Below are 13,005 nucleotides of genomic sequence, written 5' to 3' on the forward strand. Positions count from 1 at the left end.
ATGCTGCAGATTTTACTAACTCCACATATGAATCTATCCTGCTGTAAATTATGTTGTTGTATTTTTTCTCTCACAATGCAGGCCATATTTGTGTTGGTTGCTGACGCAAATCTGAAATGACAGCATGCAAAAAATCATTGCTCCCTTTGAGCGTGCTGTAATCCTACCTGTGTATAGCGGTTTACCTACACAAGTTTGTCTACTCGATGACAATATATATTTCCCTCTTCCTCCTCTCTCTCTCTCCCTCTCTCTCTCTCTCCCTCTCTCTCTCTCTCTCTCTATGTCTCTCCTTAACTAAGTGACGGTGAAAGCAAGCCATTATTGATCACCAATTCTCCTTTCTGGTCTGCACTCGGCAATGCCTTGGTTCAGTAAATTATTCATGCAAACATGCGGTGTGCGTTTCCCCAGGGAACGCAGACGACACGTTTGAGTGATGCTGATGACGATAGGACGTCGTAAGCCGACAGCGGGAACCAAAAAAACAATGTTGCGAAGAAAGCAGACGTAGCCGCGACGAAGACCATTACAAACCCATTATGCAGGTGATGCAGTGATGAGCCCTTGTTCGGCAGAAATTAATGACGCGGAAAAATTTCGAAAGGAATAAAGTAGCCTCCAAATCCGCAGGGACATCTGTAAAAATCGGTACGAAATGGTCGAGAAGTTTCGTGAAGGTCTCTGATGCACACCAGCAGAATAAAGCACCAGCATCATGAAGATGACCGGCTTCTATACGCTGTGTGTTACTTATGAGGTAAGTTTGGTGACAAAAAACCTATTTCTTAACAGCCATTATTTTGGAACATTTTTGATGCTGTCCTTCTGTGCCAGGACTCGTCTACGAAACTGGATGCAGGTGCTTATATCGTCCGATTACTTTACCGACGCGAGCGATTATAAGATCCTAGCTGAGACACTGCGGCAAGCATTATGTACGGCATGCATTGCGCTTGACCCATCCTACAGTGTGCAATACCAACGCTTCTGTTACGTGTTTCATCTTTCCGGGGAACGGTGTTACATCCTTGTCAGGGATGATCTGCCGCCGGGAGGTCTTCGGACCTTCATGAAGACGCGCTTCGCCATGCCATCCACTTCATTAACAGTGATCGTGCCCCAGCCGTGATGGCGACCTTCGATCAATCCAGGGCATTTGATCGTGTGCAAACACGCATACCTGTAACCTCGGCTGAGGCCATAAGGCCATACAGGTTCGCCATTGCATGGGTAAGCCTTGTGGAAACGCTGTATAAATCAAGGTAGCATCACACCGAACCGGAACTGTTATTTTTTGCTGAAACCGAACCGAAAAGGTCGCCGCCAACTTGGAGCTGAACCGAACCGACTTAGAAAATTTCGGTCAGTACACTGGTCTCTGGTACACCGGTCAGTACACTGACCAGCAGTTTATTGCAATGTTTTGGGAACAATGCTTTCGAGTCTACACACGCGTCCTCTCGTCTTTTCCGCAATGTTCAGGGTGTGTGGAAAATTATGTTGTAGCCATCTCGCTAGGACTGTACTGCGTTCCGCAGCGACTCTCCCGTGTTTGGATTGTTCACTCTGTATGGCTAGTAGGGGAAAAAAAATCCTCAAGGGAGTATTGTTGTCCGGCACGTAGGACTGTAAGGCAGAGTTAGTGTCTGTGCAAAAGCGGCTGCCTCCACAGGTAGTGGAGGCAGCCTACATGACAATACATGACATGACAATACACGACAATATACATACATATCAATACATACAACACATGACAATATACATCACTCCTGCTACATGACAATACACGCACATTGCTTTGGAGCGTCATAGTAAACGTACTTGTTATGCCTTTTTTAATTTCGATGTTTAATCAAGTAGTTAAGCGAATTTCAGAGCTGGTTCGCACATCCTTTGCCTTTCAAGCACGTAATTTTCTATTATATTACATTGAATAGCAAATATAGTATGCGTTGTTACATGTCAAAATCAATCCTCCTCCGGAAGCGTTGAACAGAGTAAGTTTCGGTTTCGGTATAGATCCAGGCATTCCAGGGAAGCTTCATCGGCAGTGACATCAACTTATGGTTGTTTGCTTGCATTGTCTTCGGAGTCGGACCGCTTCTGCTGCGTAAAATCGAAGGTTTTTCCAAGTTACCCAGCAAGAGTAAGTGTGTTACTACGTATTTAACCTTTCACTGTTTCAATGGCACGGTGCTGTTGGTACACAAAACGTCGTGCAAGCTACGGTATCTGATAAAAGTCACAACTGTCAAGCCATGTGCAGGACCTCGCCTTTCAACGCCTACGCTGTTCTCATTCTCGTGAACTAGTGCGTGTACCTGCGAGTCTCACGTTCTCATTAATTGGAATCTCTTCTGGGATATTTACCACAAGTTCGGAATCGATACAGAAAGCTCGGAGAAAATAACTGAAAGCTTCAACGTTAAGTCGTATGCCCCTCACCTGCTGCAGTTCACGGCTCATTTTACGAGTCACGAAAATGCGCTTCATGGCATTTCATGCAATCCAGGATTGACATTTGACTGTTTTTATGTAGCGCGTAATATTTCTTTTCACTTACCCTAATTAAATGTCGTGTCGTATTTACTGAGGATGAAACAGCTAATAATATTTGTGACAATATTCATACAAATAGTAAGACTCCGATAATTCCTCAGAGCATATGCTTTAACTCATAAGCAGGCTTTTTTTTTGTTCAAGTTCAACTACGGAATCGCAATATATCTGTATATTAGAATACCATCCTTTAGAAACATGCAAGTGTCATGGTATCTGCACTCCATGAATTCCACAAATTTTGTAAGCATCAATTAAGTCAGAAAATTCGCATAAGTCTACAATATCACATCTCATTTCAGATGGCGAGTGCAAGCATCCAAGCCGCTTTTGAGAAGTCCATTTTGGAAAGTGCCAAGCTTGTGGAGGAACAAGTAAATGCCGAGATTGAGCGGCTCGAACAATTGAAAGATGACGACCTTGAAGGTAGGTTCACTTCCCAAGACTACATAGTCGGTCTTTGTCAGACTTTGGAACGGCATGCTGAACCGTATTGTCATCATAGGAATGCTGTGACTGCGGGTTTACTATGCTGATGTGGTACAAGTTTCTTATACATGTCATGCCCTGCAAGAAACATTGAATACTGATTGGCCGTGGCCGTAGCAACAGAATTTTCTGTGGAAGACTCACAGAGAAAATATTTCCCATAGCTGCAGCTCGTAGACTTGTATGATGAAATAGGGAAAATTTTGAGTAATCCTAAATGTCATTTAACTGCTCCTTTAAAATTTTGCGGACAGTTCTTTCTTACCTTTAATTCCTTGTAATGTACAATTGAACCTTTGTATGCAATAAGGGGATAAGTCGAAAAATCTCGAACCGAGAAAAGGGCCCTGATCTGATTGTCCGTCCCATTGACGTACATGCATTTTCTTACCCTCCTGTAGCGGGCCAATAAATTGCAATACGATCCTAAATTTTCTTTGGCAGGTACATGCTGGTACGTAGATGTCATTTCGGGAAAAATAGCAAAAGGGGGATAAATCGACTTATCCCCTTATTGCTTACAGAGGTTCAATTAATTATGCCCCACATGGGCTGTGGTTGACACTAGTACTAATACCTAGAAAGTAACTAAGTTGAAGCACGCTCAACAATTTCCCCCCCAAAAAACGCCTGGGAGGACAACTCAAATATTAGAAGAAGGAAGCACATGTGGTAAATTTTATTGTCACGTAACGGGCAAGCGTGGAACTGCACGCTGCGTGTGTGTTGAGGCTGAGTGCACATGATATCCCTTTTGTAACGACAGGTATACGGCAGAAACGGCTGGAAGCCATGAAGAAGTACGAAAAGAAAAAGATAGAGTGGCTCCAGAAGGGCCACGGAGAGTACTCCGAGCTCGCCTCGGAGCCAGAGTTCTTCGAGACGTGCAAGAAGAGCGAGCACGTCGTCGTCCACTTCTACCGCGAGTCGAGCTTCCGGTGCAAGATCGTGGACAAGCACCTCAATATTCTGGCACAGAAGCACGTGGAGACGCGCTTCGTGAAGATCAGCGTTGATCGGGTCTGTATTATATGCCATGCGTTCCTCTTGTGCTCTGGACCTGCCTAGGTAGGCCAGTTTGATGCTTTCTCTGTGCAGGTCGCGGGTTAGCACCCGGCCGACGACAGGAGCAGGTTGATGGTGTGGTACGCTGTCGTCTGGTAGGGGGACATTTGAAGGGGATGGTGAAGAGGTTCGCAAAAATTGTTAGCTCGGATAATGGTTTCAAAGATGAATTTTATCTAAAACATGCGGTTCGTGCGAAGTTTCTTTTCACACGTTTTTTGTTTGTTTGTTTTTTCCTTCAAAAACGATGGGCGTTAAAGGGACCAACGCTTCCAGAAATGTGTGTACGAGACCGATACAGTAACGTTTGGCACCGCTTCACAGTCTACAATGCCAAGTTTCTCTTCTGCAAAACAGCTTAGTACATATTAAATGCGTGTAAACGAGTTTTAAAGATCCATAACTTAAAAACCCGAGACTAGGGGACAAAAAAATGACAAACACAGACAAGGTCACAGAGTTTTAAAGATTCACACTGCATCTGTGGCTAAAAGAGCCCCAGCGACAATGACATCATAATGATGTAAGCCAGGCAAACGAATGGAAGTGCAGCGCAGGTGATTGATTGTCTCGGAGTTCGTGTGCATTCCCATTTGCACTGCAGTATACCGAGTGAAAAGACCTCGGTAAATACGCAGACTTTCGCTTACCAGTGTGGGTTCACGTTGTTACGCTTGCTGCGATAATACGTATACTGTATTTATTGGATTGTTTTATTTATGGGGATAGGAGATGTTTTGGTGTGCAGTAACTTCCAAAAAGTGGCATTGCATCGGCATAGGGCTTTGCTTGGTGCGGTAGGGAGACAAAATCCCCGCATCACCAACACAGTTCCTCCTGGAGTGGGAAAATTGTTTCAAAACGCCTTTAACGCTGTTAGATTCGTTCAATATCCAATAAAAGACCAATATGTGAACACGTGAAAAGCATCAAAGTATGTCCCATAAATATGTTTCGGGCGTTGTATCGAAAACATTTGACGCACTTTGAAGCTGTGCTGGCAGAATGGATGTGTTCATCGTCGCCATATTTTTCGTTCATACACCGCAGGCACCATTCCTCTGTGAGCGCATGAAGATTCGTGTCCTGCCCACCATTGTCCTCTTCAAGGACTTCAAGTCGAAGGACTACATTGTCGGTTTTGATGACCTCGGCGGAACGGACGACTTCACGACCGAGATGCTGGAATGGCGCATCGCTCGCGGTGGCATCATCAACTACGCTGGAGATTTGCATACTCTGCCGGACCAGACGAAGACGGAAAAGAGGCCGGCGTTCACCGTCCAGCGGAAGACCATCCGCGGAAAAGGGGGGGATGACGACAGCGATGATGATTGACGTGGATGATGGTCGTGTGGTGTAATTTTTGTTGTACTGTCTTTTTATGTGTCATCTTTACGCAACACTGTTATGTGCCGTGTACAACATGCTGGGGATGTTAAATTAACATAGAGGACGTGTGTCTTTACGTGATTTCATCATATTTATTGATGAGAAAGTTTTGCTGGAAAAAAAATACTGGTATTACCAGGCTTAACCCTTAAACACAAGGCACTGCTTAGACGGGCCATGACAGGCTGAGACCTATGTGGTCTCGGCACTCTTTAAGCACATTCCTAAACAAGGATCTGATGACCCATACGCGTACATATTTACATAAAAGCGTGTGCGTGTTCTTTTATTTAACCAACGTGCAGCAAGGGGCTCTGAGGACACTAAAGGAATGCAAGGTTACTATATACCATAAGGTGTGTTTCCATCAGCATTTTTCTGCTTAAGCTTTTCCAGCATGGACCTCAGTAGTGGCAGAATGGTTGAAGGACTACATTTACGTTTATAAACACACGGATATTGTGCAGTCAGTGATCACATTCATTAACACGTCAAGGAATGGTCACATGTCAGCTTCTGTGTTAGCCATTTCATCACCATTTCTTATTCAAAACGTTTTTTTTTTTTTTTTTACTTTGCTGCGACGACAGGGAAGGGTGCTTTTGTAGTGGTATTTATGATAAATTGTTTTTCGAAGTTTGCAACCTTTGTGTGGACTGAGTGCCTTGAAAAGCTAAAACACATTAATCTACATTGACATAGCTATCACCCCACCCAGAATGTTTAGCTGTACAGTGTTTTGTCACTGCGCAGTTAAAAATGTAAAAATTCCTGGAAAAAGCAGCGTGAGTGGTGCAGTGAAACTTTGCAGGCCTGACCTGATCTCCTGGAATGATGCTGTGAGGTACATGTGACGTAGTGACGTCAGCGTCACTCGTTCACTTACAGGCTTTCTGAAAGAGTTGAGAGGATTCTAGAGGGAGTGTAGTCAAAACCTCTTTGTCTCTCATGCTAGAGGATAGCTACAATCATTCTTCTTGTGCCAGAGTACATGTGAGGGTACTCGTTACACAGTACACCACAGCTGAAAATGAAAAGTTTATTTAGGGTGCTTTCACTGCTTCTTTAATATCACATTTGTCAAAATTATGTGAAAACTCTAAACACGTGGAGGAATTTTTTGCTGCATTTCTCATGCTTGGAACATCACAAGAATAACGCTTTTAGAGGTACCAGGCAGAAGCTGGACATTAATTGGCACTCTGGATTACTTGTCAAATACACTAACAATGTCACAGCACACTTGCAGCTTGATATAGTGATGCATTGTTCTGATGAACTGTCTCATCAGAGCGATCTTGAATCAAGCACTGGCTCCAAGTCGCGCTTGCTTGGGGCACCGGAGTTTGTTGTGCAGGACATATTTGGTGAGAAACAGAAGTGGACATCTCACGTACTTAAAGCTTATGAGAGCATGCACATGTATTGGAAGCATGAAGCACATTGTCGCATGCATTCACATTTCACAATGTCAATGCAACACAGCTGTGTTCATTGACGAGGTCACGAAAGGAATGTGTTTCGAACAGAACGATCGCAAACAGATTACTTGGTGTTTGAAATTTCCTGGTACAGGTTAGATGCAGAATGCCTTCAAAACCGGTGTAAACTCTAAGAAAGTAAACAACGTTGATCAGTTAGGCAATATCAATTGTTTTGTGCACGGTTCGGCAGGGTGAAGTGTTTCGAGTGAGAGGAAATATTAGGCCAGTTGCACAATCTCAAGTCATACGATATTATGTGGTGTCATGACTACCCAGCCCTTCTTCTTAAGGGGCAACTTCGAAATTCAACAACTTCAGTGTTGTTTTGATGCTTTCTTAGCATTTATGCGGTATTGTCACCACATTGAAGATCACTGGAATGCGGCAAATACACGGCGAAGTTCCACAAAGTGAAAGGTGCTGGAGTATCTGGCGTGTGTGGTATTCGCCACCTGACCACAAGTTTGTGGGTTGAAACCGGGGTCTGAAACTGAAACGAATATCTGTTCGGTTACGGTTCAGTGTTGGAACTCTGAAACGTTTCGGTTATGGTAACGGGATTTGCTGTTTTGATATTAATTATTATTATATTTGTAATATTTAATATATTATATTGTAATAATTTATAGTACAATATATAAGATATATACAGGATGTTTGATCTAACGTGTCCAGAAATTATATTTAATGGGAGCAATAAAAATAACATAAATAATAATAAAATAAAGCAAGTGGTTCTTTTCTGATACTTGAGTAAGGAACAGGTACTGCTTCACTAGTATCACCAGTTTCTTAGTCAAGTAGCTGAAAAGTAGCGCTCGTTTCTTTTTTATCGCTCGCTTTAAATAAAATTTCTGGACACGTTAGAGCAAACACCCTGTACAAGAAAATTATATATAAGAAAGGGTGAACTCTTTCTTCGATGCACTTTGGCCGTTCGCGACATTCTCCGTAAAATAATTTGTTACGGCCTCTATTATCTCGTGCACTCTCATTTCGCTCCTGCTGTAACAAGCTACAAGGCAAGAAAAGCTGTGTGCGTTCAGCGGTTAAGCACGTAGATATGGAAACAAACAGCGTGCAACGCTTCCTATCTTAAATGATAACAATAATACGGTTCAATGAGTTCGTAACTCATTGGGGATGTACGCAATACACGTCATACGATGCGTATGTCATCCGATTATGGGTCCGAGCGCATAAGATGGTATCCCAGGCAAGCACAATGTACTGAAAGTCGAGTGCAATAGGGGTGGACGGGTAGGTGGAAGGCCTTGAACAGACGCGTGAAGCTGAAGAACCTTGATAAGACACATACCGTCCACCCCTATTGCACCCGACTTTCGGTACATTGTGCTGCTTGGGATGTTGTCTACACAACCTCTGAATGAAAAACACATGACGAAGAGATCTACTTTAACAGAAGCATGTACTACATACTAAACCACTAATCGGAGTTGTAAAACGATACAAAATATCGCATTCACGCTTGTACCGATTCATACGAACCGGTAACCGAAATCACATTTATCGGTCCAGGTTACTGTTTCGGTTAATTGCCGGCGGTGAACTGCGGTTACGTTACGGTTATGGTTCTTGAAGAAAATTGGGTTCCAAGCGGTTGTCGGTTCCGTTGCGGTTACGGCCCCTGGTTGAAACACGATCAAGGACACCAGCAACTTAGAGACATGGTACAATTTGCTTAGGTGCCTCAGGGCGTCGTGTGCTGAGATTTGAGTACACAATAAAGAACTTTCAGGTGGACAAAAATTCGCCTCGTTCTGTGTGTGTGTGTGGGGGGGGGGGGGGGGGTGCGTAGGCGAGAGGGGCAGCCGCCTCGGCCGCGGCCGCCATGTGGTGCACTGGACAGCGGGTCCTGGTAGCTAATAGTTGCAACGGTTTTATTAGCTTGTCCACAGACAGCACGATGACCTTCTAATATGGTACAATAGTTAGTACGAGACTGTGGAAAAGTAAATAATCTAATAAGGGTTGGGCAATAAAGCGACAACAGAGAGAATATTCAGTTCGAATTCGGAATATATTTTTTGGTTTGGATTTTGCAACTTGAATTTTTTCACTTCGAATTTTTCTTTGAATTGCAGAACATTGATGCAACACACTAAGTTGTCTGTGACGTGTGGGCAGCTAAACTGGAAGAGCACATATGTAAATTACGCATTTAAAAAAAAATTAGTTATTGTGCAGTGTTTTTTAGTTTAGCAGTAGTACCTCTATATAGTGAACCAGCATATAGGGAAGAAAAGGAAAAAGTGAAGTAGAGCTGCAGTCCCAATGTGCTGAAACCCCAACATCATTTTTGTGTTGTGAGGCCAAGTTTTCTACAGGAAACCATGATTGCAATAGAAATAGTAGGACTTTACTGTTACATCCTAGAGTTTGTATGCCACAATCAAGAGCAAGACTGTTATTTTTTCCGATTTCAGACTTCGAAGCCTGCTTGTTTATTTTCAAAAGGTTGCACGTCAATACTGCACTGCTCGTCACTGTCAACAGTGTTATCAATTTTTTTTTTTTTTTACACTTTTCGATGCTTTTCATTGTATTTTATAATTGGGTGTTTACGTCGCGAGACAACTCGATGTTTTTCAGCTGCGGTCGAGGTATTCGCGCAAGTGTGCGAAATCTTCGACTTTCTCCTGCGCTTTCTTTTCGCTTTATCTCATTGACGTGTTTATTGCGCGACGATTAACACCAACCCATCATCTGTTTCGCAAAATGTTTTCCGGGCTAAGATGACGTCTGCAAGTGAAGCAACCGTGTGTTGAACGCGATCGACGGTCGGTTCGAAGTTCCTTCTCGAGGTCGTTCGGCAGCATGGTGAGGGGCGTCGCGTCCCCTTCTGGACGGCCTTGACGTTGTCACTTCACGTTTCCCCTATCAACAGAGGCCTATGTTTGGAGGCTGGTCTGTGACGTCAGCTCTTCCCCTCAAACTTCTGGAAGGCACGGAAGCGCTCCGAGGAGAATTCTCCGTATGCTGTTATGAACGTCCTCTGATTGGCACGGGCGGGAAAAAATTGTAGTCTTCTGTTGTCGTGGTTTGTCTGCTATGTTGTCTTTGTTGTAGACGTCTTTCCCTTGTTGAGAAGCTGCGTTTCAGATCTCTACGGCACTATGAACGGGGAAGCTGTTCAGTTGGATGTTCGCAGGTGCGTATTTTGTTTTTGTTGCGTGTGTCAGCTTTTGTCATGGTCGGACTTAGGGGGCTGCCTACTGATTTGAATGGAATATCGTATTAAGAAATTTTGTTTTCTACGTGCACAGCGCCAGGCTAATCGTATATGACGTTATTTGAGTTATATCAGTCAGATATATATGTAGCGTACGTTACTTACAAAAACGCTGCAGAGTGGCATTGAGTCGCATCTAAACACCGTTCTTTGTTTTGATGTTTGTTCAGTGAACACCAAGAGCAATCGGTCGGAAAAAATTTGGACAAGCATGACAGCCGAGCGCACACTCAGCGCTCAGTGTTGTTTAGATTCGCACTGATCGTTTAACAGCATCTGCAGTGTGTACGTTCCTTTCTTCCCCCATCTCTGTCTTGCAAAATATGATTTCGCTGCTAATTTTAGAGAATGCTCATACGTCTCATGAGCTCGATGTCCTCTTCATGTGTGCCCCTCCAACGCTTTTGGAGCTGGGTGTCGTCTGCTTTGGTTTCTCGTCTGCCAGACAGAGTTGTTGCAGACAGCTTTTGCGGTGCGCGGCTTGCAAGGCGTTCATGGTTGTTCAAAAACTGGAATCTGCAAATACCGTGTGATTTAAAAGTGATTAGGAACTAGGAGAAGTTTTTCGAACAAGCGCGCGATAATGTCGGCCGATGCCGCCGTATCTTTCTCTATGGCCTTGTCGGTGGCTCATCACCCGACTGTTGTCGGCTGACGTAAGCAGACGATAGGACGATAGCGCGGAGCGAAAGCAGAAACACATAAAACAAACTACGTCTGCTTCATGCGTAACCTCAAAAGTCGGCTGTTGCTATCCGACGAGTACCTTGCTCGTTTGCAGTGTGTAAGAGATAGCTCAGCGGCAATCGCGTCTGAGCAGACACGGAAAATGCCATCGAGTGCGGGGTGTCCTCAGTAGTTCTCCGTAAGAGGAATTCTAGGCTCCGGATTTTTTCTTACATTATCAGGATTGCAAATAGCGCAAATATGCCGTGAGTATTACTTGATTTCATTGACTGATTTTTGTTTCGCTATTGGGAGACTATGCTGTAAATATTCAAATATATTATGATTTGTAATACCCACGTTTCCGTAAGGCATGTATTGTTAAATGTGTTGTCGCGTGGCCGCGTATTGGACACAACTACACGGCACGGCGGTGTATTTAATTATTCGGTTTATCAGATAACGTATTAATCTCTGTGACCTTGCCATACATCAGTGCACTTTTCTTTTTCTTTTTTTTTTTCCTTTTTGTTTAAGGTCTCTTGTGGCTACTTTGCAGATTAGACAACTCCCGATTAACTCTTTTTCAACATTTAGTACTTTCAAACTTTTTCGGGCACATTTTTTTATCCTTTAGCATCTACCAATTAGCACCTTTCTGAATTTCATCTTCGCGTCTGTGTGGTAGAAACTTCCAGCGCCCTTGTTGCAGTTTTACCTTTGGCATTTAGCCAGCCATTTCTCTTTGCTTTACGTTGACATTGTTAGGTTCCGCCCATAACGACCGCACTTAAACCCCGCTCACAAAATCTTCGTTATGTCCCCGCATTTACAGAACTCAGCCCCTTGCCAGCCCAAACGACAGTGATGTCTCGTACAAGCGGATGAACCTCTTCAACGTCCAGGGACTCCTGCTTCAACGCAATATTTTCGACAAGGATATTATACGCAAAGTGCTTTGGTTCAAGGCCCTGCCCGGAGACATCTTCGTTGGCTCCTATCCAAGATCGGGGTCGACCCGAGCCCAGTACGTCATCTGGGCCCTGCTGCACGAGGGCAAACCTCTACCAGACTTCCACACGCTTCTGACGCGAGAATTTCCCTGCATCGAAGTCGTGGACTCCGACACGGTCTGCCCCAGGAACGGTGGACCTCGTCTCGTCAAGCATCACTTGCCGTACGCGTTCAGCCCGACCGGCCCGGACACGAAGCACGTCGTTGTCCTGAGGAATCCATTGGATGTCTGCGCCTCGAACTTCGTGCACATCCGCAGGACGTACGAAGGGGAGTTCAAGGATTTCTTCGAATGTTTCGTGAGAGGCGAGGTTCCCTTTGGAGATTACTTTGACCACGTCAACTCCTGGTGCGAGAAGAGTCAGGACGAGAGTGTCCTGCTGCTGTGCTACGAAGAGATGGTCGAGGAGCCGGTTAAGGCGGTGAAGACCATTGCAGAGTTTCTGGGCCTCGATGCTGGCGAGGAAAGGTTGAAGAAGATCGTTGAAGAGACGGACTTGGAGAAGACGGTCGGCGGCAGGGACCATCTGAAGGAAGAAGTGCTCAAAGGAACTGTCGGGTGTCACAGGCAGTATTTGAGTGAGGAGCAGAAGAAAGTTCTGGGGGACATGATGAAAGAGAAGATTCAGGATGGGAGGTTGAAGAGTGTTTGGGAGAAGCTTTTGTAAAAGGTTCGCTCTTTCATGGTAGGGGAGGGGGAAGTTTTATCGTTATATTCCATTGACATCTTTTTCCTTCCGGAGTTCTTGTGAGCCTGGAGCAGAATGGATGATCATTTTCAGTGACGACCGCTGAATTCCGCATGAATGAATGCTTGTTTTAAACACATGAAAAACTCCACTGTGAATACTTCGCAATATCTGCCCCCTTCGCGGAGAGAAGTGTCTAACGGATGTCCGAGATGTCGACGACGTACTGCAGTATTGCAGCATTATCCTCACATTTAAATGAGTACCTAGCTTGTTAATGAAGGCAGCTCATAGGCTTGACATAATGACAGTACCTGATGCAATAAAGAGATGTGATAGGATCTTGCATGGCTTGGTCTTCTCTGGTTTCGTGAGTTGCTAACCATTGCAT

The 13,005-nt window shown here is 44.4% G+C and overlaps 3 protein-coding genes across 5 annotated transcripts in view; all 3 read left to right on the plus strand.

The window, feature by feature from the left end:
* The window catches only part of LOC135397253 (Kv channel-interacting protein 1-like), a 318,617-nt gene that overhangs the window by 246,081 nt on the left and 59,531 nt on the right, over positions 1 to 13,005 (plus strand). The gene's annotated exons all lie outside the window — the stretch shown is intronic.
* Positions 741 to 5,572, plus strand: LOC135397259 (thioredoxin domain-containing protein 9-like). Its single transcript, XM_064628711.1, has 5 exons — positions 741 to 760; positions 2,023 to 2,149; positions 2,865 to 2,988; positions 3,818 to 4,071; positions 5,167 to 5,572. The coding sequence occupies exons 1-5, from the start codon at positions 756 to 758 to the stop codon at positions 5,452 to 5,454; spliced, it is 798 nt and encodes a 265-aa protein (XP_064484781.1). The 5' UTR covers positions 741 to 755; the 3' UTR covers positions 5,455 to 5,572.
* On the plus strand, positions 9,914 to 12,964 carry LOC135397258 (sulfotransferase 1B1-like). 2 transcript variants are annotated; one of them, XM_064628709.1, is made up of 2 exons: positions 9,914 to 10,164; positions 11,747 to 12,964. In XM_064628709.1, the coding sequence occupies exons 1-2, from the start codon at positions 10,130 to 10,132 to the stop codon at positions 12,591 to 12,593; spliced, it is 882 nt and encodes a 293-aa protein (XP_064484779.1). In that variant the 5' UTR covers positions 9,914 to 10,129; the 3' UTR covers positions 12,594 to 12,964. The 2 variants fall into 2 exon arrangements, with proteins under 2 accessions (XP_064484779.1, XP_064484780.1); XM_064628710.1 differs by lacking the exon at positions 9,914 to 10,164 and adding an exon at positions 10,955 to 11,177.

The sequence above is a fragment of the Ornithodoros turicata genome, chromosome 6 (assembly GCF_037126465.1).
Source record: "Ornithodoros turicata isolate Travis chromosome 6, ASM3712646v1, whole genome shotgun sequence".
Lineage (NCBI taxonomy): Eukaryota > Metazoa > Arthropoda > Arachnida > Ixodida > Argasidae > Ornithodoros > Ornithodoros turicata.

Bases quoted from the DNA above. Each gene is read 5' to 3' on its own strand.
- LOC135397259 (XM_064628711.1), top strand. The intron at 2,150-2,864 runs GTAAGTGTGTTA...ATCTCATTTCAG, and splicing joins TTCCAAGTTACCCAGCAAGA to ATGGCGAGTGCAAGCATCCA. The intron at 4,072-5,166 runs GTCTGTATTATA...CATACACCGCAG, and splicing joins TGAAGATCAGCGTTGATCGG to GCACCATTCCTCTGTGAGCG.
- LOC135397258 (XM_064628709.1), top strand. From the start codon at position 10,130: ATGAACGGGGAAGCTGTTCAGTTGGATGTTCGCAG. The intron at 10,165-11,746 runs GTGCGTATTTTG...CCGCATTTACAG, and splicing joins GTTCAGTTGGATGTTCGCAG to AACTCAGCCCCTTGCCAGCC.